The sequence below is a fragment of the Mus caroli genome, unplaced genomic scaffold (genome assembly GCF_978045245.1).
Source record: "Mus caroli unplaced genomic scaffold, Mus_caroli_1 scaffold_20, whole genome shotgun sequence".
Taxonomy (NCBI): domain Eukaryota; kingdom Metazoa; phylum Chordata; class Mammalia; order Rodentia; family Muridae; genus Mus; species Mus caroli.
This window is the reverse complement of record NW_028227275.1, coordinates 12781015-12808008: the sequence shown is the minus strand read 5'-3', so window position 1 is coordinate 12808008 and position 26994 is coordinate 12781015. Positions and strand designations below refer to the sequence as shown.

Here is a 26994-nt window from a genome sequence, read left to right as displayed (position 1 = left end):
TACTAGTTGCCCTTTGTGACTCTCAAATTTGTTTACACCTTTTCATTATGATTAATAATTCCACTTTTTTGCTTCAGCTGTTGCCTCTCTTGTTCCCTGTCTATCTTCTACTTTTCAGTGCGAACCTCACTGAGCACAGGTTTTGTCTGTTTTTTCAAAGTTTGTAGACTGGCTGACTTTTGTCCCAAGGACATTGTACACGTATTTAGAACACACTTGTCTATAAGATAGTATCACAATGTGACACTGATGTGGATCCTCAGCAGGGACTTGCAGAGTTGAGCTTCCAAGGGCAATGAGCTGCCCCAAGAGCATTACTGTGTGATGAATAAACTATTTGAAGCCAAGAAGGACTTGGAACAATTCCCACACCATTGACCGTGTCAGTCTGGCAATCAAATCTCTACCTTAGTTCAGCACAGTTTATTCCAATTTAATGTCACTTGTGGAATGATTCTGTGACTTTGGGACTCAACCTGTAGCATGCGGCATGGTTTCCATGACTCTGAGAGGTCACAGGCTTTCCTCTTACCTACATTTGTGTGTGGAACGACTTTGGTATCGAATCTCCTGATATGAAACTTTTCCTTGGTGGGCATTTTTGATGAGTCTGTTTCTGGGGGTGGGGGCTTTACCTCATAGGCTCCTAAGGCTCTTGGCTTCACTTACTCTGTTGTGTAGAAAGGGGTCTCAATGGTAAGATGAGCAGGACCTTGGCTTGCCATTTGTTTCCAATTCTGGCAAAGGCTGCCTGCATGTAGCCCTCTTGGCAGACATCTGCTTTCCCGATACTGTCCTTTGTCCTCCTCATAAGGAGGCTAGTGTTTCTCCTGCAGCAAGTTTATATTTTTTGTTGGCACCTGCAACGCCTCCCTTTCAATCACACTCTTCACTGACACATTCATTTCAATTTTCTTTGTCCATAAATTACTTTTATCGGGCTTTCCAAAGGTCTTGTGTTTTCTTTGCAGACTTCTTTTGGAGGAGCAGGGAGTCTGTCTCAATTATTCTGGCTGTGGACTGACTGGGTCTCATCTCTGTTTCTTGTTATGAACTCTGGTGTCCACTGTCCACTTGTTTCTTCTCTCTACCTTGTACTTTCTTACTGCCGTTCACACACTCCTAACAGTCAACTCTAGTCAGTTTGATAAGCCCTCTAGTCTCATCTACCACCACAGTGTTTCTCAGAGAAAGGTGGGAGGGAGACATTTCTCAGTACTTTTCATCTGCTGTTCCTTTAACCATTAACTATTGTGAGATTCAACTGCACATAATGTTCTGGACTGGGAATAAGTAGTGTGGATGGCGATGGTGAATGACTTCCAATGTATTCTATAGGAAATGTGGAACCATGAAGATCCTCAAGCTGGACAGTAACCCTGTGTTCCTCACTAAGAATTAGGAGGGCACATTCCATGCTATTCCATGCTGCTGGGAGCAGGGTGTTCAGAGGTGGAGCAGCAAGGAAAGGGAGGCCTGGGCCATCCCAGGCAGACTGTGAGGTTAGTTACCTTGTTGAGTTTGGGCTGTGCAGGAGGAGAGATGAGGACCGATGGATGTAATATTTCTTCAGCACAGCTAATGAAACTTGGCAGCAATTAGAGATGAGGGAGAGGAAAACCGGGGAGGGTTGTAGGGTTTGACATCATCACTGAAGTGAGAAAGGCAGAGGAGGAGGGAGGAAGGAGGAAGGAGAGAAGGGTCAATTAGGATGAGAGAAAGGATAAACTGATTTCAGTGTTCTGGGACACAAAGGCCAATAGTTCATTGCTTAGCACTTCACTTGGAAATGTGGGGGCAGCTCAGAGAAAATGTTGGAGCTAGGTACATTTGGGGGATTATGCAATATTTTGGGAAGTGACCCAGAAAAGCGGCTCTATCGATATGAAAAGGCAACCCATCGTACATGGACCAGGTACAGGTCATGGGTAGCCTCACTGGGCTCTGGATAGGCAGTGAGTGTTTGGGTGTTATCTCTAGAGCTTGCAGGAAGTGATAGGCCTGAGGTTTCTCTCTGCCACGGCTTGCCATGTCATTTTCCTTCAGTATTGTTCTGGGAGTTAAACATGGGGCCTCATGCATGCTTGGTAAGTGCTCTGCCACTGAGTCATATCCATCCCCAGCCCCATCCTATCCTCCTTATTTAATTGTCCCCCACTGCCATTCCTTTCTCCATCCAGGAACTGTTACCATTTGCATTCTGTCAGTGACAACCTTTCCCTCTCCCCCTATTTGTCCCTAATTTGAAATTGTAATGTGCAGAGCAGAGGAAAGAGATGATCAGGTTAGAGTTTTGTCTTGCTACTTAAGGACAGCCAGCTACTGCCTCTCTTGATAAGGAACACTAAGCAACTGAGACTGATCCAGAAAGCCTCTTCCAGTTCTCATTGGCACCTGGAGAAAAAAAGTGAAGCAAAAGCAACGTAGAGACCCTTGTGCACTTCCTCTTCCCAAGAAAGACCCATATCATGCCTACTCCTCACCGTCAGAATCACTGGCTATGCCTTCACCCTCAGCTTCCTGCTCCCCATCTCTCCTCCTCATGGGCTATGCATCTCTCTGGTGTACAGAGCGATGGAACGGAGTGCGGCTGTCCTACCACACTGAGCTGTGTTTTTATTCTGGTGAGACAGGGCTGCCTCTGCTCCCCTGCATGTGTGGCTCCATGCCTTACATGCTGACACATGTGTTGGAGGAAACAATTTTTGGATGTTCTCCCTGCCCGAGAGCCTTGCCAGAGCCGTTGAATTAAGCAGGCAATTTCCTCTCACTTTGTCTCTCTGTAAATTTCCCAACCATATGGTATGAGGAGAGCTCTTGGATTATAAATAAACAACACTGCTCATAAATCTCAGGGTTTTTGTTTTCCCTCTAACAGGAATAAAGAGAAACCGTAGATTTGTAACTTCAAAGAAATGTGTTGTAGAAGAAGATAATGTCTCTTTATATATGTATATAAATATTTTTCTTCCATTTCCCCTTAGTCAGGCTCCTTTTCTTTGCTGGGATTTGTCTGTCTGGCCAGATCCTATTTATTTTTTTATTGCTGACATTTTCCAACCTGGAGGTAAACTGTTGCTTTAGGCAACATGGTTATAGCCACATGGGTCTGGCCAGATTGCACTGTCCAGATGGGTTTGGCGCATCTTTCTACTGCTGGGGATTTCACTGCCTTCTTTGTTGGACACGTGCTTCCTCACTGATCTTATGACAAAGCAGAAAAGTGACAAGTCCTCCTCTCCCCCTGTGGAAGAAGCCCAGCTTAAGCATCAGACACATAGGAACCAGGATGCTCAACCTCTTGCTAAGTGTGACTTGCCCATCCTTAAACTGCAGGTATTTTATTAAGGCTTGTGGAATCATGATCGTTGGCAGCCCCTTAGTTTGACATACTGCCGCTACAGTGAGTCAGATAAGCATTCCAGCCATCACAGACAAAATGCCAGGGATGATATGGACTCTGGGTTTGGGATGGTTAAGATAGATAGAGGCTCAAAGAAGGCAGAGCTCTGAGTCAAGTGTTGGGTGCTGACTCTTTTCCTAAGAGGCCAGTTCAGTTTAGGTGCTTCTAAGTCGAAGAGAGGTTGACCAGTGCAGGAAGAAGTGGGCGTTTGTTGTAGGGATTTGGCTGTGGTGGCAGATTTGGGTCACCTCACAGTATTTACTAACTAGCTTGGTGCAGCAAACCTTACTTCTCCCTGATGTGGCATACCAGACGGGTTCTAGAACTGTGGAGAGCCAGCTTAGGCTAGGTGCTGGGTTTAACACTGGGCTCACATTTTTGGATCCTGCCCTGAGTCTGTCAGACTGCATCATATTTTCAGTCATTATTGTAAGGGCTTAGTGTCTTATAAAACAGTGGTCTACTAAAATAGCTTGTATGAGACCATTATTCATTTAACATATATGGCATAGTCGGTCACTAAATGGTCAATGATTCCAAGACATGCTTACTGTTTAATCCAAAGAAACTGTTATCTAAACATGGAACTTTTTACACTGGTGTGAGACATCATTTCTCATATGAGAGACTTTTTACATTTTAGATACAGTTATTAAGAAGAGCTTTGCCAAAATATATACCATACTTCAAAAACCAATTCACAGAGAGTTGAAGTTATCAGGGCATTTTTACTTAAATGTTTTTACTATTTTACTGTTTTTAGTATACAATTGTGTGTGCATGTGAATACTTGTATTTGTGTATGCATAGCTGCATTCAATGACATGAATATGGAGACCCCATGACAACCTGGTAGGGGTTAGGTTTCTACCATTTGGGTGTGAGGATTAAAGTCAGGTGGTCAGGCATGACAGCAAGAACCTTTACTTATCCAGGAACCTCCTTGTCACTCAGCATATTGTTCTTTCATTTTAACATTGCAAAGATGTATTTCTGTCCAAGATTCTGGTTTCTTCGGCTTCATCTTCGTTCATCTAATTTCTTACCATCCTTATTCATTTTATAATGTGGTAAATTGTAGGACTTGGTGTGATCTTAGAAGTCAGTGTAAGTGGTAGACAGAAAACTATTGCAGCTTACTTTTTTAGTATAGACCACTCCTGCCAGTGGTTGGAGGACACATGCTCAGATACCTGTAGCCCATCATTTCCTGGGCTCACTCCAGTGCAGATAGGACACAGAGTGGCAATCCAACACCTGGGGTGACAGCCTGCTGCTTAGCCCCATCAGGAGTCTACCTTGTCTTCCAAGTGTCATGTCTGGCTGGCTCTGTGAAGTGCTTTTGAGGAGCCAGTCTGGTACTTGCAGAAGAATCTGAGTTCTGTTGTCAAGGCAACCTGGTTTCAAACCCTCATTTTGACACTTCCCAGAAAAGTGAACTTTAGCCATGCATTTGGCCCCTTTGAATCAAGTTTCTCTGTTGAAATATTGGGCTGAAAGTAAAAATGATATTAAGTGTGTGATGCATGCTTCATATTCTTTCAAGGTTATATTCAGAGCACCGAGACAAGTGTCAAGGAAGCTAGAGGCTTTATTTGGTAAATAAAGAACTAATATATTATATTACTGTATAATATAATATAACATAACTTATATTATATTATTACATTAAAATCACAGTTCATTTTCTTTTCGTGAGTGTGATGTTCCTGGATATCCCATATTTATCCAGTCTCCTTATGAACTGGAAGTTCACTAGCTGTAGATTCTTTTTATGAGTAAGATAGAAATTCTGATTTCAAAATTCTGGAAATTCTACAACTTATTGTGATCTACACTGGTTTTCTGTTCCCTGAACCTTTCCGTCTTCATCCTGGGTGGGTATCTGAGCTGTGTTTGTCTATCTTTATTAATAGATGTCAACCTGCACTATTTTTTGTTTGTTTTTATTCCAGATGAGAGTATATATGGAAGGAAGGATTATTGGGGCTCACAGATGGGATGCAGCCCATCTTAGCAGGGATCTCATGGAGGCAGGAACAGAAAGAAGCAGGTCACATTATATTTTCTGTTAGAAAGCAGTGATGAACATTTAGGCTTCCTTTATCCATTTTTTATTCAGCCCAGGACTACAACCCATGGAATGTTAGTACCTACATTCAGAGCAGTCTTCTCATCTCAGTTAAATCTTTCCAGAAACATCCTGAGAGCCATGCTAAAAGGTGCATCTCTGTGGTGATTTTAGATCTCGACAAATTGGCAGCGAAGATGAACTATCACAAGTCCCATGACTCTATCCCTTTGAAAGAGGCCAAGAAGGTATAGTTGCTACTTCCATCCTGGCCTCCAAACCCCATACCACCTTTCAAGCTCTTAACTTTCTATCAATAAGGACAATTGAGACTTCAGCTATGAAGGGAATTACAACTCGAGATGCATGGATTTGGGTTTCTGAAGCACATGATGGAGTAGCAACCGTCTTTGCACTCCCATTACCACTGGACATTATTAGCCTAGGGATGAAGTAAGACATGTCAATTCAGTATTATGTCAATGAACTGCTGGTAGTGCCTGTTATGGCCTCAAGTCTCTGAGTGTGTACCCACCCATCCCTCTCCTCTGTTCATGTTGCTCTCTAGTCACAATGTCTGTTAACGCCTCTCAGTGTGTTCAGCGTCTTTGTAGCATCTAACACCACACCCGTCATAAGACAGAAATTCACTAAACATTTGTTGATTGATTTCTGGGTCAAAGAATGAAATAACAGCTTCCTATAAAATCCAATTGGGTTTTATTATGCAACAGACTGGATGCATTTGGATATTATGCTATACTATGGTTTATAGTAACAAGCTCTTAAATATAAAGTTCCACTTCCCTGGCACATTAAAACTAACAGATTTACACATTCCCTTTAGGTGATCATCCTGCCATGGAGTGGTGAAATCCAGCTTTCATAGATCCAGATGTGTTAGAGCAGGATTGCAGACAGGCCTCATTCAGAGAGTGTCTCAGGCCAGAGGCAGAGGAAGTAGCCACCCATGTCCAGAGCCTCAACAAATGGAGCATTCAAGCCAGGCTTTCTCATTTACAGTCAGAGGCTTAATATAGAAACTCCCCGACTTCTGCCATTTTTTAGAAAGTCCCGCCTAACTTTCCTTTCATGCTCCTGTACTCCTGATGAATTGCATGGCCAATGTTGATAACCCAGAAAATGACAACCACTTAGCTCTCTGCCGCGTCTCCCAAGTAGGTCAGGACATAGAAAGGGGAAAGGGTTTCTCCACAGGACAGAGGTTTCATGGGGCAGGGACCTGCGGTTGCCAGGGTTATCTTCTTCCACCCATCAAATATCTTGGACATCTCGCCATCATCCCAATGCTGAGATGCTCTGTAATGATAGACGAGCAGGCCGAATTTCACGTGGCAAGCTTTAGGCTAGCATACTCCTTGTCCATCTGTCAGCCATTGAGAGTGCTGTGCTGTGACCTTTTTGAGAGGTCAATAGTTTTCTGTCTCTAGGATGGTCAATAACTGGCTGATCTTAGAACAGAAGCCAGGGCCTGTGATCTGTCAGTGGACGGATGTGGTATGACGTGTACCCTGAGTCTCTCAAGTATCTGGCTGTGCTGGAAACCACATCCTTATCTCCTCTCCTGTCTTCAGGCTCTGATGTTAGAGGATATAGCTCAGACTACTGTTCTTTTCCCTCACAGTCAGTTTGTAGTCTGCCAGGGAAAAGTTGGTTCCACTCTTGTTTCTGTCAATGGTGACTCTGTTCTTTTAGGCCCTTGGACTTGATATCTTTACATTTTCCTTATCTGTTGCTTCCTTCTCTCCTCTGTCTCTGCCTATGGGAAGTGAACAATAGCATATCTCTTTGATCCTTTTTGTTTGTTTGCTTGCTTATTTGTTTCTTATGGCCTGCTGTCAAGCAACCTGGTGAAATGGACACTGATAGGGTTTTCCAACTCCAAGAGTGCATACTTTCCCAGACTATCATAAATGCGTCCCAACGGATCAGTCAGACCAGTCTTTCCAAACAGGCTTTGGTGTCTCCGTCGTATTCAGGAAGCTTGGAGGACCTTCGTCTGTCACAAGGTAAGTACAAGCTCATTACAAGGCATTGCTTATCTAAACTCTTCCTTAAACCCGAGTAGATGCCTCATTTAAACCTGGCCAGTTTCCTCAATTACTGCTAATGGTGCTTACATTTTTCATGTTTCAAGCCTCTGGATGTACACATCGTGTTCTGTTGGCCTTCCACCAGGCAATTTTCAATCAGTCTCTTTTCATGGTCATCTTTCTTTTCCAAGAGCTCCCTTGTCACTCATTGATACTGTAAGAGCCTACCTATTGTCCTTGATGCTATGGCCACCATCGTCATGTTAATAATGACCGGCATTTATTAAGAGAATATCACATGTCTGTTCTGATGTGACAGATGCGCTATGCTACTTTCCAGCACCGGGCTCTCAAACAGACCTGAGGAGTACTTAGTTAAGACAGTTTTGCCCACTTTAAACATGAGAGAACGGAAAGGCATTATTAGCCTGCTTTCCACAACACAGCTATTAGATGTGAGGCCAGGACTTTAAGCCATATCTCTGAACTTGCAGCTTCCACACTCAGCTTGTATACTCAGCTACTTGGCCTCTTTGCAACACAGCAAAGACTATGCAGGAGAGGCATAGCAGTGTAGAGTCTTATTTAATTACGCCTTTTATTTCCTCTCCTCACCACTAACTGCTTCACCAAGTTCTTTCCTCAGAAGTATAGAAAAGAAGTGTCTCAAACCAACCACCCATGTGTTTTATGCCACCATTTTCTAGGGTCCACATTCTGGTTTAATACTATTTGTTGACCTTTGACCCTTTTGTTTACCTTTGACCCCCCCTCCCCAGGTCTCATTCATGTTTTGCTCTCTGGTTGTTTAGTGAGAGATGGACATGTCTTTGGTTCTCTCTCTCTCTCTCTCTCTCTCTCTCTCTCTCTCTCTCTCTCTCTCTCTCTCTCCTCTACCTCCTCCTCCCCTTCTCCCTCCTTCCCTCTACCTCCCTCTCCCTCTCGCCCCCACATACTTTCTCCATCCCACCTCCTCTCCTTCTCTCCCTTCCTCCCTTCCTCCCTCCCTCCCTCTCTCAGAATTTCACTGGGTTCTAAGTACTGAGAGATCTGCATTCTTGGAGCATGGATCTGAATTCTGGGAGCTGCCAGAAGTCATTTGGAACTTGATCAGAGGCACAAAATGTTGGCATGGCAGGGGTCTTTTGAGGTCATTGAGTCCAACTCTCTCATATTCCAGACAGGAGAGTCATCAAACGGTGAAGTGTTGTTTTTAATTGGAAACAAGAAATGTCTATAACAAGACTCCAGAAGCCCATTAGGCCAGAACTCACAGAGCTTGCTGAATGCTTAAGTTTGTGCTTCTGGGTTGTTTTGGATCATGTTTTTGCCAGATTCAGTGTTTTGTCAACCGGTTGAGTGGTTCTGCACTCCTGGTGGGAGCCCTGGCTCTGCTCAACTTCTTGGCTTGCCCAGTTGAGCAATGTCTTTCACTAGGGAGCAGCCCATCTCAGAACAGGGGCTGAAGCCCAGTGACTTCTCGAGGATATGGGCTTGGGAAATGACTGCGTGTGTGGAACAGAGTGGGACTGGATCTGCAGCTAATAGTCCCCCAGGTTCTGGCCTAGGTTGGCGGTTAGCAGCTTTAGATATGGACTTCTGCATCATCTGTGTTCCATGGCCTCCAGATCAAGCTGTTTTGGATAAAATACTGTTCTATTTAGTAGTCTAGTTGCTCATGGTACACAAAATGTCTATCTTCATTTCATTGGAAATCATCCGTTTCCAAAATGGGAAACAGGACAAATAGAGAATGGTGCGTGGGCCCATAGCTCGAGGATGGACTGAGATTCTATCAAAGGACTGACCTGATTCTTTTGTTTTCAATAATTTATTTGTTATTTATTCACTTTTCATGCTGATAGCAGTCCCCCTCCTCTCCTCCCAGCCTACCTTCACACATCCTTTATTGTCCTCTCTCCTTCTCTTAAAGACAGGGAGTCCCCAGTTGAGTACCACCTACCCTGGGACATCCTACCCTAGGTACATCCTCTCCCACTGAGACCCAATAAGCCAGTCCAGGTCCATCCGGGAAGTGGATCCAATGCTAGGCAACAGAAACAGGGACAGTCCTGGCTCCACTTGCTATGGGGCCCACATGAAAACAAGATGCACATTTGCTACAAATGTGTGTGTGGGGGGCGGTGGGGTAGGTCCAACCCCCCGCATGCTCCCTGGATGGTGGCCCAGGTTAATTGGGCCCCCATGGGGCCAGGTTTGTTGGCTCTGTAGGTCTTCTTGTGGAATCCTTGACCCCTCTGGCTTGCTCTTGCCATCTGATTTGTGTAGATTTTTCTCAGAAAACTCTCTTAACAATTCTACCCAGTGACTAATAGTTATATCCCTATTAGAGATGGGGAAACTGAGGCCCAGAAAGGTTAGGCAGTGTTCTAGGTATAATGCTACTACGAAGCACAGGAACTAGGGTTTAATCTTAATTGTCAACTTAAACATTCCTCTCTTTAAAATCCGTGTTGCCTTCTGATAGAGAATGCTCATCACCCTGAGTCAATAAAAACCACTCTCATGCGATGCTCTAAGATGCAGGTGCTCAACTATTGTTGCTTATACAAATAGAGCCTCAATGACCAGGTTCAAGTCGCTGCTATGTGACTGGCTCAGTCTCTTAACCTTTCTGGGTCTCTGTTTCTGAATTTTTATGGAGGGGATGAAATACCTACATCAGAGGGTCACTGTGAGGACTGAATGTTTCAAGAAAAAGTGTCTCATATAAAGCACTATGCAAATGTTAGTTACTTGATTGCTACCATGGCTTAGGGTGGCAGCCTTCCGAGAAATCTATTATGGAGCCAAAGCATGTGCCAACGTCCTCATCCCTGACCTCAAACAGCTTAGAGCTTTGGTGGGGACAAATGACTGTAGAAATCAGAGGCTGGAGGTCAAGTTGTGCAGCAGAGATATAAAACCTAGAGGAAACCGGAAAAAGCAAAGGTCACTGGAAGGCAGGGGACATGAGGAAACTTTATACGGGAGGCCAGAGTTAACTTCAAAGGGTCTGGAGAGGAAAGGAGTTTGAACAGAGGGAGATTTGTGAGAACTCTGTAAAGTTAATTAAAAAAGAAAAAAGAAACCCTCTTATGTTTTCCTTCTCCTGGGTCTTGGAGATTGTTTGACTTAGAGCATCTCAAAGCACGGTCCAGGAATCCCTGGGGTGAGCCTCCGTGACCCTTTCCAGGAGAGTAATGAAGGAAAAATCCCTTCACATGTTCTCATTACTCTCCAGTTGTGTTTCCCAGAAGTCACATGATGTCCCTTGCCCTAACAGATCGGAGGCTCTGCAATGTGGCCTTCTTGGTAAATCCTAATTCCGTAGAGGATGCTGCTGTCTGTCTAGATGCTTGCACTGTCTCAATAGTGTTTGTTATTTTAAGATGAATTAAGACATCTAAACTGTTCTCAGGTACTATTTACAACACAGCTCATACTGCACGACCTTAACACATGTGAGTCAAACCTCAGTCAGTAACTTTAACCATATGAAAGAGTCCCACATCATAAAAGCGATGTTACACGCGTCATTGGGAAGGCTTCATGGAATTTTGTAACATTCTGAAACCAGAGTGAGCCTCCTTTTGGCAACTGGGCCTAAAGAACTTCAAAATAATAAAACTCAGATTGAGCAGCATGTGCCAAGACTGGCACTCAGGCATTCTTAGTGAAACTGGAGACTGACCAGGATGTCTCTATAGGGGAGATGATAATGAGAAACTTAATAATAGCTTTCATCCTTTGAACAAGTGGTTACACTTGCATAAATCTAACCCAATGAAACAACTTCAGATATACTCAAGATTTTTATGCAAGGCTATTTGGTTAGAAAGTGACCAACTGGCTAGAGAAACTAATTAAAGTAAAATTATGATGCATTCATGCACTGCAGGCTTGGAGGGTTTTATTTCAAAAAATACTGAGCAACATGGGGCCTGTTCACAACATTATGTTAAGAAAAAGTCGGATTGAGCTGATATAAAGGATGAGTTTGAACTTTGTAAACATACAGATTAGAGGATATGCAATGTATGTATATGCATGTGGAGATGTGTATATACAAACTAGAACCTTTGTATGCTATTCTCTGGATGGTGTAGCTAGAACGGTTGCCTACGCTGCCCATTAGTTAGTTCTGTATTTGAAGATAGTTCTGCTGTAAAATTTTAGTACTTTTGTATTTGACAACGACCCTAGGGCTGGACATTCTTTTCATCAAAGACTATGGGAATACTTTTGAGTCAGCCTAGGCTCAGATGGGCACAGCTTCTGATCTTGGAAAGTATGTTTTTTTAAAATGGACTAAGGAATGCTTTAGGATTTGAGGGTAAGCCTACCTTTTAGCCAATTGTTTTTCCCTGCATACCCTTGCAAATGTAAATGCTACCAAACTGATTGCTTTATAACACTGACAGTTGTGTCCAAAGTGTTTGGGGTATAAACCTTAAGACCCATCAGAACAATTGTGCATTTAGATAATATCATTTGGCTGATACTGGGCAGGCAGTAGGGGATGAAAATTCAAGTTTTAGTCCTGTGAAGTCATAGCATGACAAAGGCATCAGAGCCTCTGAAGGGTGCTGCCTTTGCTCTTTGCTGTCAGATCTCTTCTGCTTCTTTACTCCTGGGAAAGAAGGTGCCAGATGTTAGAGGACTTTGGTCCTTGTCCTCCACGGGATGAGCTGTAGAACCTGGCAGAACAGCCTCTGTGGAGAAGGTTCGTTATTAATCTCCCACAGTATTCTCAAAGTCAGAAGAGAATCTAGCTGAGTGACTCCACCACGCACTGGAGTATACTTCCTTTTTTTTTCCCCAATGTCAGCCCTGCATGGCACCATTCAGCATGTTTGAGAGGCTAAAAGAGACATCCGAGGTGGTCTCTTGACCTCTCAGGAGGCTCTGTGAGCAGAAAGAAGTATCACATACAAAAATTAAACAATAGCATGAAGCGGGAGCACAAAAGAAGAAGGTATTATGTTGCTGGAGAGCTATAGGAGGAGTGACCCAGGCTGAGAGCTCTGAAGTCAGAGACAGCCTGGGACTAGCTTCATGGAGGAGACACACAAAAGGAGACCTCTTTGCTCTGCAGAGCTGACTCTTCTGGAGAGGGAGAGACAGCATTAATTAATGACACAATTAATACAGATATTCAATGTGTTCAATGTGTAAAGATTCTTCTATTGCTGAGCTTGTCTCCGTGTGTTGGGGGAGGGGATTAAACGTGTGACTCTGTCTTTTGGATCTTGAGGGTGGGTAGATGGTTTGAGACTCCCATTAGCTCCCATTTTTTAAAATATCACTCCATATTTACCTGGGAAGTTTCTGGATGGCCGCACACAGATGTAATTGCACATACATCACATTGCCCCAACTGGCTACACTGAAATTTTAAAGAGAAATGTTGAACATCTGTTTCCCAAACAGAAGTGCCTTGCTAAAAGTGTCTGGAACTTTCTAGTGTGAGCCTCATTATTTTTGTCCCCAGGAAAAGTTGGTGAAACAACACTGAATCCATTTTCCCCAGACTTCAATTTGTACATGTTGGCCACCTGCCGGAGGCTATCTCTGATTATGTGTAACATTTGTTCTGTCTTACCATGTGCCTTTTGGTTGTTTATTGCTGATATGGGGAGGATGAGATGGCAAGGTCTGTCCACTGCTGTGTGTGTATCTATAAGGCAGCTGCTGTCTGCCCAGAACTGTGTAGGGCATCTTTTCCTCCAATGAAGAGATGGTTGGTCTGCCACAGGGTCTCCCAGCCCCTGGCAGGGAAGTGAATTCCCTGATATTAAGGCTATTTAAGCTTTATAGAAATTCTGTGAAGTGGTATTTATATTCCCATTGAGCTGATATGAAACACGAGTCTCCTGTAATTAGCCTGAGGCTGCATTTGAAACCAAATCTGCCTGGCTGACATGAATCCTCTTACGATTATGTTGGTATGCCTTTTTGAATTCCAGTGCTTATCTAGGAGAGGGTCCCCTTGCAGATGTGTTGATTTTCTCATTTGCATTGTGGCTGCTCATTACTGATCTTTTAATTGTTATGACTCTTAACTACATGAGTGCTATGTGGCTACATTTAAATGTATTTTTGTTTGAAATACTTCAATGTATAAATAGAGTCAAGTCCTTTAAGCCACTCTATGTCTGTCCCTAGTTCCACACCTAAAGGTGGCTTACCAGTTATTCTAATTTTTCTTGTACTTTTATACGCATTTTTGTGAATAAGTATAAACTCCTTAGTGGATGTATATTATTTGGGGTCTATACCCACTGTGTGTTTAATGATTATTGTTGTTATATAATAATAAATAATAATTATTATTATTATTATTAATCAGGACAGACTCCTTTAACAATTGTAGAATTGTGTCTTAGAGTGTTTGCTAGGTTGAAGTTTTGATCTTTACCTTATAAAGATGTCATCAATAGTCTCTGCCTCCCTCTTTTTCTCCTAGTCTTTCCATGTTCATAATATACTACATTTTAGTTAGTACTGAAGACTTCCACTCTATAATAATCACACAGACAGAGCTGCAGTGACTTGAACCTGGTCATTCCTTGCCATCTTTGAAGCCACTTTGTGTCCTCTTCTTTTCCTTTACAGGCATTATTTCTTTTCTCCACCTGTATGGAAAGTAGGTCTCCTGGTTAATATAGGTCAAGAATTCTCAGTATTTGGAACCCTAGCTAACACATCTGTACAAGCCTACTCCATGGATGGAGGTTACTTGGTGAGAGTCACCATGTTCATACAAGGCTCTGCATGTGGGATCCATCTCATATCCATCTCTTCTGTTTGAGATAACCATGGGTATGGTCCTGCTCTACAGTCCGTATTTTATCTGATCTCATGAATTCTGTGTGATTCTGTGTGACAGCTAACCTCCCATGTTCTACATTTAGAACCCAGTCACAGCTTCCATTCCAATAGCCAGGATGGGAAGAAACAGGGGTGAATTAGTTGTTATATCATCATGTGGCTCTTTATGAGGATGGGTGCAACAGAAACAGGAGCAACAAGAAGTCCCTGGGAGGGCTGTGCAAGTTTCTGGTCTTGGCATCGGTGTGCTTGTGGTTTTTCTGAAGCAAAGGGCGGGACCAATAACCACTTGGAGAATGAAGCTCTTTAAATTGCTGGCTTTTGGCTTGAGGTCTGGAGTTAGTTATCTGGCTGGTTATTTGTGGTCAGGCAGGGCTTCTTTCCTTGCAATAAGAACTGTTTCTTAGATAAAGAGGGAGCTGGCCAGAGGTAAGTACCCAGGATTTTCCATCACAAAGACGTTTTGGGCAGCATTGGTTTGGAGCTGTACTTTGTATACACTGGAGCCTGACCTTGGAGTGAGTGCAGCTCACCACACAGGCAACCCACAATTGACTCTGGCCTCTGTTTTTAGTCTCAATGGATTTCAGTAGAATACACTGTGTGAAGTAGTTTCACAGGCCTGGCACTTTGAAGCACTGTTATGTCTTTTCGTTGTCAGAGTTGGACTTTACTCTTATGGGGACAACTGGCAACAGTGATCAACCATCCTGTGATGGCTTAATTGGACATCCGGGGGCCTATCCCTCTATTAAATGTAGAGAATACAAAACAAGGAAAAGAAAACAATCTGGTTGCCCTCAAGAATAACCCCATCTTGAGTATGCAGGAAAATGATGGAACAAGGCTTTTAAACAGTTTTACCTTGTCATTCTCTCCACTCTCATTTATACTTCCGTAATTGAACAGTGGAAAAAAAAAAAGCAAAAGTCTACTGAAATCATAGATTAGATATCAGGTTTGAAAATTTGAATCCTAATGAAAACAACCATGCATCTATTATTCTTTATGAGATTAGTTTGATTTATTTTAGTTTTTAATTACCTTACAATGATTTTCATTTTTATTTTTTTTTTGAGAATTCCATTTGATATGTCATTTTATCCCTCCATTTTCTCCTTCTAGCGCCTCCTGCATTTACCCCTCTCCTTCTGAAATTTATGTCTTATTTTAAATTATTACACACACATACACACACACACTTATAAATATAACCTGCTAAGTTCGTTTGGGGTTCCTCATACGTACCTGATTTTAGGCTGACTGCTTGGCATGCTATAACCCGTCAGGAGACTTGTCTCTGGAGAAGACTGATTTTGCCTCTCCACAGCCATTAGTTGTCTGCAGCTATCCATCTAGGGGTGGGACCTTGTGATATTTTCCCCAACCATGCTGGAATGTCAACTGATGTTGTCATTTTTCAGGTCCTTCTTATGCAAGTATATTGATGAGATTTCATGGGTACTGCTTTTCTCTCACATATAGAAAATAGAATTTAGAATCCTGCTCCACTCCCTCATCTACAATGTTCTCTGAGCCTTTATGTGAGGGTTTTGTTTGTTTGTTTGTTTGTTTGTTTGTTTTGGGAGATGTGTCATGTCAACTGGGGCTGCATACCCCATAGTCAGAATCATATTCTGTGCATTTTTATCTGTTGTGGCTTTCTGTAATGCTTCCTTTGATGAGTGCTTTGCTCTCTCTCTCTCTCTCTCTCTCTCTCTCTCTCTCTCTCTCTTTCTCTCTTCTCTCTCTCTCCCTCTCTCTTCTCTCTTTCTCTCTATAATCTATATCATGTATGTAAGAATGTATGTACACAAATATATGAACATATGTATACATAAATATATATGTGTGTGCATGTGTAGTATATGTGTCTCTGCATGACTTATTTGGAAATAAGGTCTCATTTTAAAGCCCTAGCTACCTTGGAATTCATTATGTAGACAAAGTTGTCATGTAACACACAGAGATCCTCTTGCCTCTATCTTCTGAGTGATGGACTTAAGTGTGTACATCACCACATCATAATCATAAAATAATATGATCCTTTATGACCTTTTAAAACATCCTCAGTGTCATTTATTCTTCCTCCCCATGGTTCCCTCGATTTTACTCTAGGCGATGTATCCGTATGTACGGTATACGAGCTAGGACCCATACATAAGAGACAGGATACAGCATTTGTCTTTCTGGGTTACCTCATTCAGTATAATATATTCTATTCTATCAGTTTACCTGTGAATTTCTTGATTTCACTCGTCTTTATAGCTAAATAGCATTCCATTGTGTATATAATCACCTTTCAATTCCCTTTTCCTCAGCTGGAAGATGTTTAGATTGTTTCAATTCCTAGCTATTGTGAATAGTGTGGCAGTGGACATGGCTGATCATTACAGTGGAGTATGGTAGTGCATCCTTTGGCCATATGCCCAAGAGTGAGAACTGTTACATCGGGGTCCTGCGGTAGATCGAGCTTTAGCTTTGTCTCCTCACTGATTTCCCAGTGGCTACACTAGTTTGGCGTCTCACCAATAGGGGCAAAGGGCTCTCCTTTCCCCATGCCCTAGCCATGATCTGTTGTCATTCTCTGGGGCTTATCAATTCTAACTGTGCTAAGATGAAATTTCAACCTAGTTTTAATTTGCATTTCCCTAATTGGTAAGGCTATTGAGCACTTCTTGAGATATTGCTTAACTGTTTTTATTTCTTCTCATGTGAACTCATTGTTCAGATCCATGGCCCATTGTTTTTAATTGGATCATTTGTTTCCCTGACTCTATATATGTCTTGGATATTAATTCTCTATCAGATGTATAGTTGGAAAAGATTCTCTCCCACTCTGCGCTCTGTCTTCATTCGATTGGTTCCATTGCTGTACAGGGCTTTTTATTTTTATGAGGTCACATTTGTCAATTTTCGGCCTGGACAAATGGAGTCCTATAAAGAAAAGACTTTCCTACATCCATACCTTCTAGAATACTGCATACAATCTCATCTGGCAGCTTCAGCATTTAAGGTTTCACAGTAGGTCCTCCATTCATCTGGAGCTGATTTTTGGGCAGGATAGCTGATATAGGTCTGATTTCATTCTTCTACATGTTAGACAAACAGTTTCCCTAGCCCTGTTTGCTGAAGATGCTCTCTTTTCTCCAGTTTGTGTTTTCTGGCACCTTGGTTAAATATCAGATGACCTCAATGAGATGCACTCATGTTTGGAACCTTTGTTAGAGTCTAGGCTATGTTTTGTACTCTTCTCCACGGGATCTGCACAACAACCCTTTTGTCTGCCCTGAGATCAGATATGCACAGGCCCTGCAGCTGGTTCTGATGGAGTCCACGTGTCCTTGCCTGCTTTCCCCTTTCTCTGTGCAGAGCCAACCTCTGCATGTCTAAAGACTAAAAAGAAATTCTTAACTCTTAAGCAGTTTTCAATGAATTCTGGAAATACCAAAAGTGCATATGGATATTTAAGAAAAAATAAGGATCTCCTGAGCACTATTGCTACAAATGCAGAGGAGGGTGTGGGCTTGAACTATAAGAACTTAATTGATATATATTTGGGACTGGACGTGGAGTCAGAAAAGAGATCAGAATGCTAACCATCATGAGAGAGAGGAGAAAGAGAGCAAGGAATGGCAGTCTACCAAGGTATTGAACATCATGTCAGGCAGGTGTCCGACCAGATGTGGTAGGCAAGTGTGGAAGGACAACCAATGACAAAATTCACCCTGACAGAATCTTAGGAAGTTATTTTGGAGACAAAAATCAAAGTGGGACTCTGGAATGGTAGATAGAAGTAGGGACTGTAGCTTCCTAAAGCACTGATAGTTTAGATTTGGGAGCCTACTTCTGACACAACCAAATATATAGATGAATCCCGTACCTCCTGATTCTGTAAATACAGCCTCATCCCAACAAAGCCTGTACTGAGCTTCTGCTCAAGAGCAAGGGCAGAGTCCATGCAGGACTTACTTGGATTTATTTGGTATTTTATTCCAACAAACCCATCAGAGGTTGCAAGCCACCAAAAACCCCAATATCCAGAAAATGCTGCCAATATTGTTTGTGTCTTGTCCCCAAACGATCTCTTACTACCTGGAAGCTGCAGCTTTCAGTTCCTGTCCAGCATCTGGGGATTGGTACCACAGTATCCACTGCATCTGTAATCCAGAAAGGGACTAGTGATGTTTATAGCATTTTACACCACCACAATGATGTGCCACTGTATGTTAGGGACCATTGTAGTTGGGTCAAAGGTAGGGTCCCAGAATCTAAAACACTTGCTACCTGTACTTTCTATATGATGAAAGCTCACCAACTTGAGCTAAATCTACTGAGAAATGGCACAGGGAAGTTGTGATGAATAAAAGACATGGGGAGAAACAAACAAAGGAAAGAAAAGATTAGCTAAGAGAAAGAGGGACTGCCTCACCTGTGGTCATGTTCTGATTTAAATGCCGAAGGGGTCAAGGCGAGCAAGAGAGGCAACTCCAGGGATATAGAAAGGTCCCTTTGTTTCATAGAGCTCAAGGGTTAGAGGAAAAGAGGGATGCGGTGGGGGGATCAGGCAACAAGAAGAGTTTCTAATGCAGGGCTATGGTATCCACATGAGAACTGGCAGAGAGCCCTTGGAAGTCTGCCTGGCATTGGGAATGAAGGCACTGGACTAAAGCTAAGCTTGATGGGGAAGCTGATGGAGTTACACGGCATGAGCTTTGCTTTACAATGACAGCTGATATACTGACCGCTAACATCTCCCACCGTTTACAAGAGGAGCAGGGCTCTGCTGGGTAGATGATGATCACATCTTCATCCTTTGACTCCTTTTATTGATATTATGGGCAAAGTCTTGGTGAAATAACTGGGCACACGGCATGCCAGGCTGCGGTGAGTCTTCAGAATGTACCATGTCTAGGCTAAGGCCTTCTGAGCCCCTGAGGGACAAGACATGGGTTTTTAATCAGCTAGCTGATGAGCATGTTGAGGTGCTAAGAGCAGTGTCTCTTTGGAGGCAATGCCTCCTTGGCAAAAATGTTGGCAATAACTAGCAAGGGGGTAGTGCTAATTCCCCACAAAGAGGTCTACCCAGACATAACGCTTCAGGGGTGCATAGGTAAATGTGCCTAGCAGTGTTCATTATAACACCGCTTGCAACAGCAGACTTTACTTCCCCCTTAGTTATATTTTGGGGCTTTTTTAGATGGAGTATTTTGTGTAACTCTAGATGACCTTAAACTTGGGGTTCTACTTCCCTGCTCTCTGTAGTATTAGGATTAAAAACATGCATGATATATAGTGGATTTTCTTTACATCGGGTCTCAGGTATCCTGGGGTGACCTCAAATATAGAGGACAACCAGGAGGATCTTCTGAGGAACCAGCCTCCACATATAACGTTTCGGGATTACAAGCATAAGCCATTATACCTGGCTTGTGTGGTATGGGGATCAGACCCAAGGATTTCTGCATGATAGGCAAGATTCGTGCCTTCTCATCTCTGTAATGGCCTATTTTTAAAGAAAAAAAGAAGGAAAAAGAAAAACAAATTTTTCTTTATAGGTCAATGATTAAGTAGATGGTGATATATTCGTGAGCAGAAATGCTACAAAACAGTTAAGATGAATACATTATGCCAGAGAGGTATGTCAACAAGCATAACATCTCAATATCTTATCCTTGGGTGGAGGAATAAGGAACAACTTCTGGGACTGCTTTTATTCAAATGTAAGGGCTTGTAATGGATAGATAGCTCAGTAGGTTCCCATGCGTGAGGGACTAAGTTCAAAGCTCTACTACCCATGTCAACATTTGAGTGCTGGAGCATGTGTCTGTAATCCCAGCACTGGGGAGATGGCAGAGGGGATTACCTGAGCACAGTGTCCACTCAGCCTAACCAAATAATTGAGCTTAAAACCAATGGCAGACCATATCTTTAAAAATCTGTGCAAAGTCATAGAGGAAGATGCTGAGCATTGACTTCTGGCCTCCACACATGGATACACACCTGCATTTTTACTCTCATGTGCACACACACACAGAATCACACACATACAGCCACAGATGATCATACACAAATGTAAGAACAGTCAAAGTTCTCGGTTGTTTATAAACATAAGTATTTTAGTAGTTGCCATATGATTGTGGTCTCATTGCTCTTTTCTGTGTGTTGGGAGTAATTAATGAAAACATACAAAACATATGGGAGAAAATGGTGGTACACTACATACACACCAAAGTATGGAGACATAGCTGTACTCATCTGAACGTAGGCACAGGAGCCAAGGCCACATGCACCTTCCAGGTTAGCTACTCATCCTGCATACTGGCACGGTACCAGGGAGAGACCGACATTCCATGTATGTGTCACTGCCATGGTTTCAGTGATTGGAACTTTGTTTTTATGAAGCAGGAGTTTAGTTTGAGGAGCTGACTTCAGTGTGATGAGATGAGACTGTTTCTTCCAAGTAAAGCTCCTGCTCCCACTGGCAGATGTCAGAGCTCCAAGACACAGGATGGCTTGCTTTCTTGTCAGAGCAAGTTCTGCAGGCACAGCTGTCCTGGCAACGAGACCAAGTCCTCTCTGCCATCTGCACTCTCCCCAGGCCAAGTGGGCCTACAGAACACTGTGGTCAAGGCTATATGCTATAGCTATGCTGGAAAGGACAGAGTCAAGGGTAGCTTTGATTCTACATGCTTGCTGGCTCCTTGACGAACCTTCAATCAGTTGTACTTGCTTCTGTCAACTTGAATGAGCAGAAACTGCCAGAGGCCTGCAGAAAGCTGAGCTGTAGAGAGCATCCTTTGCGGGGAAGTCCCTCCTCTCAGCAGCCAGCTCTGGAGAAGAGCAAAGTCAGTGTGCATCTCTTTGCAGCGTGCAGAAAGAGAGACCGTGCATGGCACTGAGCATGATGCCTTTGATGGGGGCTATTTGGATTCTGGAAGGGAGTTTGTTGTGACATCAGGCATGCAGGGAGCCTTGAGGATTTAGCTCCTACAAGATGTTTGTTGTAGATAGGATGGGAAAAGTCACTGTCTGGAAAATAATATAGCACTAGGTTGTTGTGATAATAAAATTTAAGGTCCAAAAGCAAGTATAAAATAATGTGTGTTAAATGTCTCATGTTAATAATAGAGTGATGCTTGGGAAATATCCTCTCTTCATCCATTCGTGTGCAGATCCTTTGAGGTGTATTTTAATAAAGCCTTGACCTTGAGCATGTTCTCAAGAGCCCAACTTGAACAAGAATCCCAGTTGGTCAGTTTACAGGAATTCCTCCAGCCTTCATGGACTCTGCCATCCCTGGGTAATAGCTGATCTGCTTGGCCAGCATTCAGCAAGAATCTGATTAAGTCTATTTAAGCAAGGAACTGCCCTACCTTCTGTGTAATTTCCATCCACTGATCCTCACCCCACTTCTAAGCTATCAATCCCACTTTCCCATGTTGCTTTTGGAATCCAGCCAAATCTCACTTCCTTATGGCAAAACTCCATGGCAATAGCCTGCATGCTCATTACACTAGTCCTTATAGAACTGGCAGCATCATTTTAACACTTGTTGGATGAAGGAATTTTTGTTGTTGTTGTTGTTGTTGTTGTTGTTGTTGTTGTTTTTCTACACAGACTTAGAGAAGTGTCTCATCCGGGGCAATACATTTGCATACATTTCAGATTCAGTTCTAAAATCTGAGTTGGCAGCCTCCAAATTCAGTGTTCTTTTCCTATACGGTGCTGATTTTATGCTGAAAGGATGGTAGATCAGGTCATTTAAAATGCTTTCTTTCCGTTAGTGAAAGCATGCATCTCACAGCCGGTGGATATCATAGTTTGTCTGCTGCACTGCCTTGGAGAGTAGTGTTGCTCAGGGTAATAGGCCGATGGGTACTTAACCTTGATTCTAATATCAGTGAATTACTGGTTCTTCTCTGGTACCAAATGCTGCTGGACCTCAGCAATCTGTGACAGTCATGCCAACATCCAGAGCATCAGGTAGGATTTCTAGGATGGGAGTGTTTCCAGTTAACCTTAGCAGTTGACTAGAAACTGGTGAATCGGTTTAGACAAGTTCATTCATCTACTCTCACAAATAAAGACAAAGCAAACCAATACAAACATCAATTTATTTAACCCTTGTATTGTACCAGGCATGGTATCGGGTACTGGTACTGTTGTTTGAAGTGTTGCTTGCCCACAGAGAGGTAAAGTCAGGGAAGAAGAAGTCCTGTAATAAAGATAATGTAGATGAAGCACCATGCTAAACACAGACGCTAAAACAGGAAGGAAAATATACAAAGTGATTGGAAGACACAAGCAACTGTGACTAATTTCCCTGTAGGAAAGTTATAAATTGGACAGACAGTGCTAGAGTTGGATTTGACAGTTGGATGCAGATTTATCAAGAACTAAGTGATGGCTGGTCCAGGGAAGGGAGTCAAATGTGGACAGGATTTGGAGAGTTCAGTGAAGCTGATGAGAAGATAATGGCTAATGATGGGCTCAATAAGGAAAGCAAATTTCAAAGCTTAAGTTTGAAGAATGAGGCCGGTGTTGTGTGCATGCAATGGGTCATTTGCACTAAAGTGAGAGTTAGACAGACCTAGGTGTGTGAAGAACAGCCTACTAACTGCATGGAAGATAGCTGCTGGGGAAGGTGATCTGAGTATCTACAAGCAGAAGACTGTGACAAATGCATGTATGAGCCACACATGGACATGCAAAGGATGCTTGGTAAACAACTTACTTGGGAGACAGAATCACAAAGACTCAGAGATAGAGGTGATGTTGAAGGATACAGGCAAAGAGAAAGACTGGGAGTGACTCTCCACACTCTGTGCCTGTGGTAGACCCATGATCAAGCATGGAAAGCCAGCTTCTTGAGGGACCAATTATTGTTACTACAACTCATTCACACGAGGAGATGGTAGTCTAGGAAAAGACTTGAAATACCATATTAGTTTGTTTAGTGAGCACATGAAGCACACTGAATGTCCATGATTTGCCCTCACAGTAGATAGGAGAAATCAAACAAAAACCTTAATTTTAATTTGTTTAATTATTTCTCTTCCTAGATACTATTGGGATTCCTCTGTGCCATTATTTCTATATCCCCACAAATGCTTCATGAGGCTGAATTACCCCCCCCCCATTTCTCAGAGAAGAAGCCTAAGAGTACAGAAGATTTAATGACTTGTCCATAGCAAGTAGTTAGAGAGCTATAGATCTGGAATTGAATCAGATCTTCCTATCTTCGGAGATTTTTTTTTTCCCCATGTTATCATGGTGTTCTTTAAAGTTCTTTGGCCCGGAGGAGCTTACCTTGTGGGATAGATGGCAGATCATAAAGGAAATAGGCATAACATCCTCAAAGAGTTAGAAAAGAGGCCAACAGTGTGCTCTAGAGTATGTAGGACAGGGACATGCATTCTAGCACAGAGGGATTTTTAAGTGGTTTAGAGGAAGAAGGGTAGGAAAGCCTTATGGAGATAACTCTTAAAGGTTATCAGACAGGCTTCTCAGACTAAGCTAGCTGTGAGCCAAAACAGAACCAGACTAGAGTTTGAGACTAGATAAAGGCTACTCTAGTATCAGGATAGCAAGGTCAATAGGCGTTATGGAGACAGAGATGAAGAACTGAGCCTAAGAGGTACAACGCCTCACTCTAACCAGATCAGCTGATGACAGAGAAAGTTAATTGGCCTCTAGACTCTTTAAAAGCCTAAGCTGGAAGAGTCTCAAGATAACCAAGGAGGCTCTGGAGGAGGAAAAACCTGATGATACTGATTGTGTGAAAAGGAAGGGAGATGTGTATAGGGTTTCAGTAGTGACTTGAGAGAGTATGCCAGGGAGTTGGGCCTCATGATTCCTACTGTTTGGCCCTCTCTTTCCATTCTACTATGGAAGAGGTGGAAGGCCAGCACAGAAGATAAGCCAGTGGATTGACAAGCCAGTGGGTCCATAGGCCAATGGGTTAAGTACTTTGTCCCTTTTTTGGCTTTTGCATCTGGTCAGCCTACTAGAAATGAGGCCAAAGGGGTGATCAGGTAGCTAATAGTACCCCAGTCAGAAGGAGGAATGACGTCAACCAGTTCAATGAAATTGCTTTTGGCCTGTGATGTACTCATGCAAGACAGAATCTCTTCGTGGCATTGTCTCCTTTAACCACTAAATACAGAATGCTCTTGGTCAGTTCCTGCCCTCCAACAACTCATTTGTTCCAGGTTCAGTGGAGGGGGTATGAAGTTGGCTGTAGTGTAGTGTGTGAGGAAAATCCCATCATCCCACCCCCCTGGTTGGAAAATCCTAGTGTCTTCCTTTGTAGGTCACACTGACAGTAGAGTACTGAGTGTTGGATGGTGAGCACTTGTGCCCTGCCCAGTGCCTCCTTCAGACCCACTGGGTGAGCTGTGTGGGAGGTGAGCAAGCTCCAGCAGCTTCATTCTCCACACAACTTCATAAAGGATAGAAAGTAGGTCTCTGAGAAAGGCTGGGAGCAAAGAGAGCAAGTTTAGGAGGAAGAAGGCACATTAGTCTAATTTCTCTTCTAAAACTAATGGGGCTTTTTATCTCTAAAGAACACTTTCAAGCACTCATGTGATTTGGTAACAAAGATGTAGGTTGGGATGGAAGACTCCTGGCTCCCTTTAGATGCAGTCCATCATTTGATGACATAATTTCTCCTCTTCTTTTTCCCCCTTCTTTTACTGCAGGTCAGTAGATTATGGCGCCACCTATGAAAAACTTAATGACAAAGTGGGTTTGAAGACCGTCCTCAGTTATCTCTATGTCAACCCCACCAACAAAAGGAAGGTAAGAAAAGGGGTCAGGAGTTCCTGTATCTCCCTTCTCAGTAGCAGGGTGGCTTTGGGACAAGAAACAAACACAATGGCGATCATACCACTTGTGGAGGGCCTACCCCATAAGCAGTCTGTGATCATAACAAGAACCTTTATAGTATTAATAATAATTTAAAATGACGGGAACATCACTCCCGTGAGACTCTGTTTCTGTGCATAGGATTTCTCTGTACCTGCACAGTGTTGAGTCTTACTTATGCTCACAGTCATCCTATTGGGTAGAAACCATTACTACCACACTACTGAGGAAAAGACACAAACTCAGAGAGATTATCTAACACTCTAGCTTGAACCTGCTTCAAGCTACACTCTGGAGCTCAGTTTTCATTACCTTCCTTATTGCCTCTTTTTGGGGGTGGGATGGGTGGGTGGGTATTGCAGTTTATTCACAGGGAATCCCTTCCACTAAGAGAAGGAGAAGTGGTTTCTGGATTCACCTGCTCAAGGTGCTTCAGAGGTAGCAGGCTGTCCTTGCTCCAGTAGCTTCCCGATTCTTCGTTTTCCTCTTCACTGTCAGTCAGAATGAGATCAAAGGAAGTCAGGTTTTTATCATACAGACCTATGGCGAGGCTGGGGTCTGAATTCCATGAAATGGCAGATGACTTTAAGAAACAAATGCTGTCCAGTGTGTTGGATTGAGAGAGATGTGATTTATCCCCACTGGTAGAGATCCACTGATGAGAGACTGAGGTGGATCTGAACCAAAATGAAGATACGGTCATTTCAGTATCTCTAAAACTCTGAGTTTTCCTCCCATAATTCAGTTTTCATTCTTCCATGGCTTTGCAGAGCCCTCTCGTTTCCCTGGCTGGGCTCAGGAGTGAGCCTCTGCTAGCTGTGGAGACAGAAGGTTCTCTGGCTCTAACCCAACAATCTCAGTTCTCAGGGATGAGCGTCTATTGATCATGCAGAACTTCCAGTCTCTGACAGCAACTTGATAGTGTTGCCATCACTTGTGGCTTCAAGGATTGCTTATGCTGCCTGACATATGCTAACACAACAGTCTCGTTTCTTCTCATTACATTTCTTCTCATGTCTCTGGAAGAAAAGGAAACTCAAATTCTGGCTCCCACCTCAGTTTTTGTGACACAAAGTCCTAAAGTTCAGGAACCATAAGAATTCTTCTACCTCCAGAGGGTGGACACTTGCAGAAGCCTCCATTACTGGAAGGAATGTTTAGGCGCGGTTACTGGGTTTAGCTGAGTAGTTTCTGCTTGTTCTTTCTCAAAGTGTTGCCACGTTCACAATTTTCAGTTTCGTTGTTTGAATTATTGAATGTTAGGGCAGGAAGGGATCATAGATTTCTCTTATTCAAGTGAATTTCAATGTTTTGTAAGCAAACAAACAAACAAACGCCCCTGCAACCCCTTTGCCAATGGGGTTGAGGTTTAGACTTCTGCTCTAGGAGCATGCCTCTGCCATAGAACGTTCACACATTTGGGGAGATCTGCGAGCACTCCAAGTTACATGAACCCAAGACTCAAGATGTTAACAGATTATTGGATAAGAACCATTCATGTGATGATTCACAAATAATAAAACTGAAGCTCTCCAAGGCCTGCGTAGCCAAGAGCACAAGTTGCTTTCCCCATTACTGTGACAAAATACAAAAGCCCAAGGTCAAGCCTGTTAAAGGTTTCTGCACAGGACAAGGACATGGTGGCTGGGAGGGGCAGGGATGTTGAGAATTTCCATCACCACAGATCTCTTGCCTTCCCTGCCTCACAACATAGATGGAGGTTCATGCATTTTGTAGGGGCTTTGTTAGTGGTAGATGAAAGG

General features: G+C 43.0%; 1 protein-coding gene across 1 annotated transcript in view; it reads left to right on the top strand.

The window, feature by feature from the left end:
* Sorcs3 (sortilin related VPS10 domain containing receptor 3) overlaps positions 1-26994 on the top strand; it is a 596124-nt gene that overhangs the window by 248284 nt on the left and 320846 nt on the right. The window contains exon 3 of the mRNA XM_021151815.3: positions 25066-25165. Within this exon, the coding sequence (XP_021007474.1) occupies positions 25066-25165 (100 nt within the window). The remainder of the gene's footprint in view (positions 1-25065; positions 25166-26994) is intronic.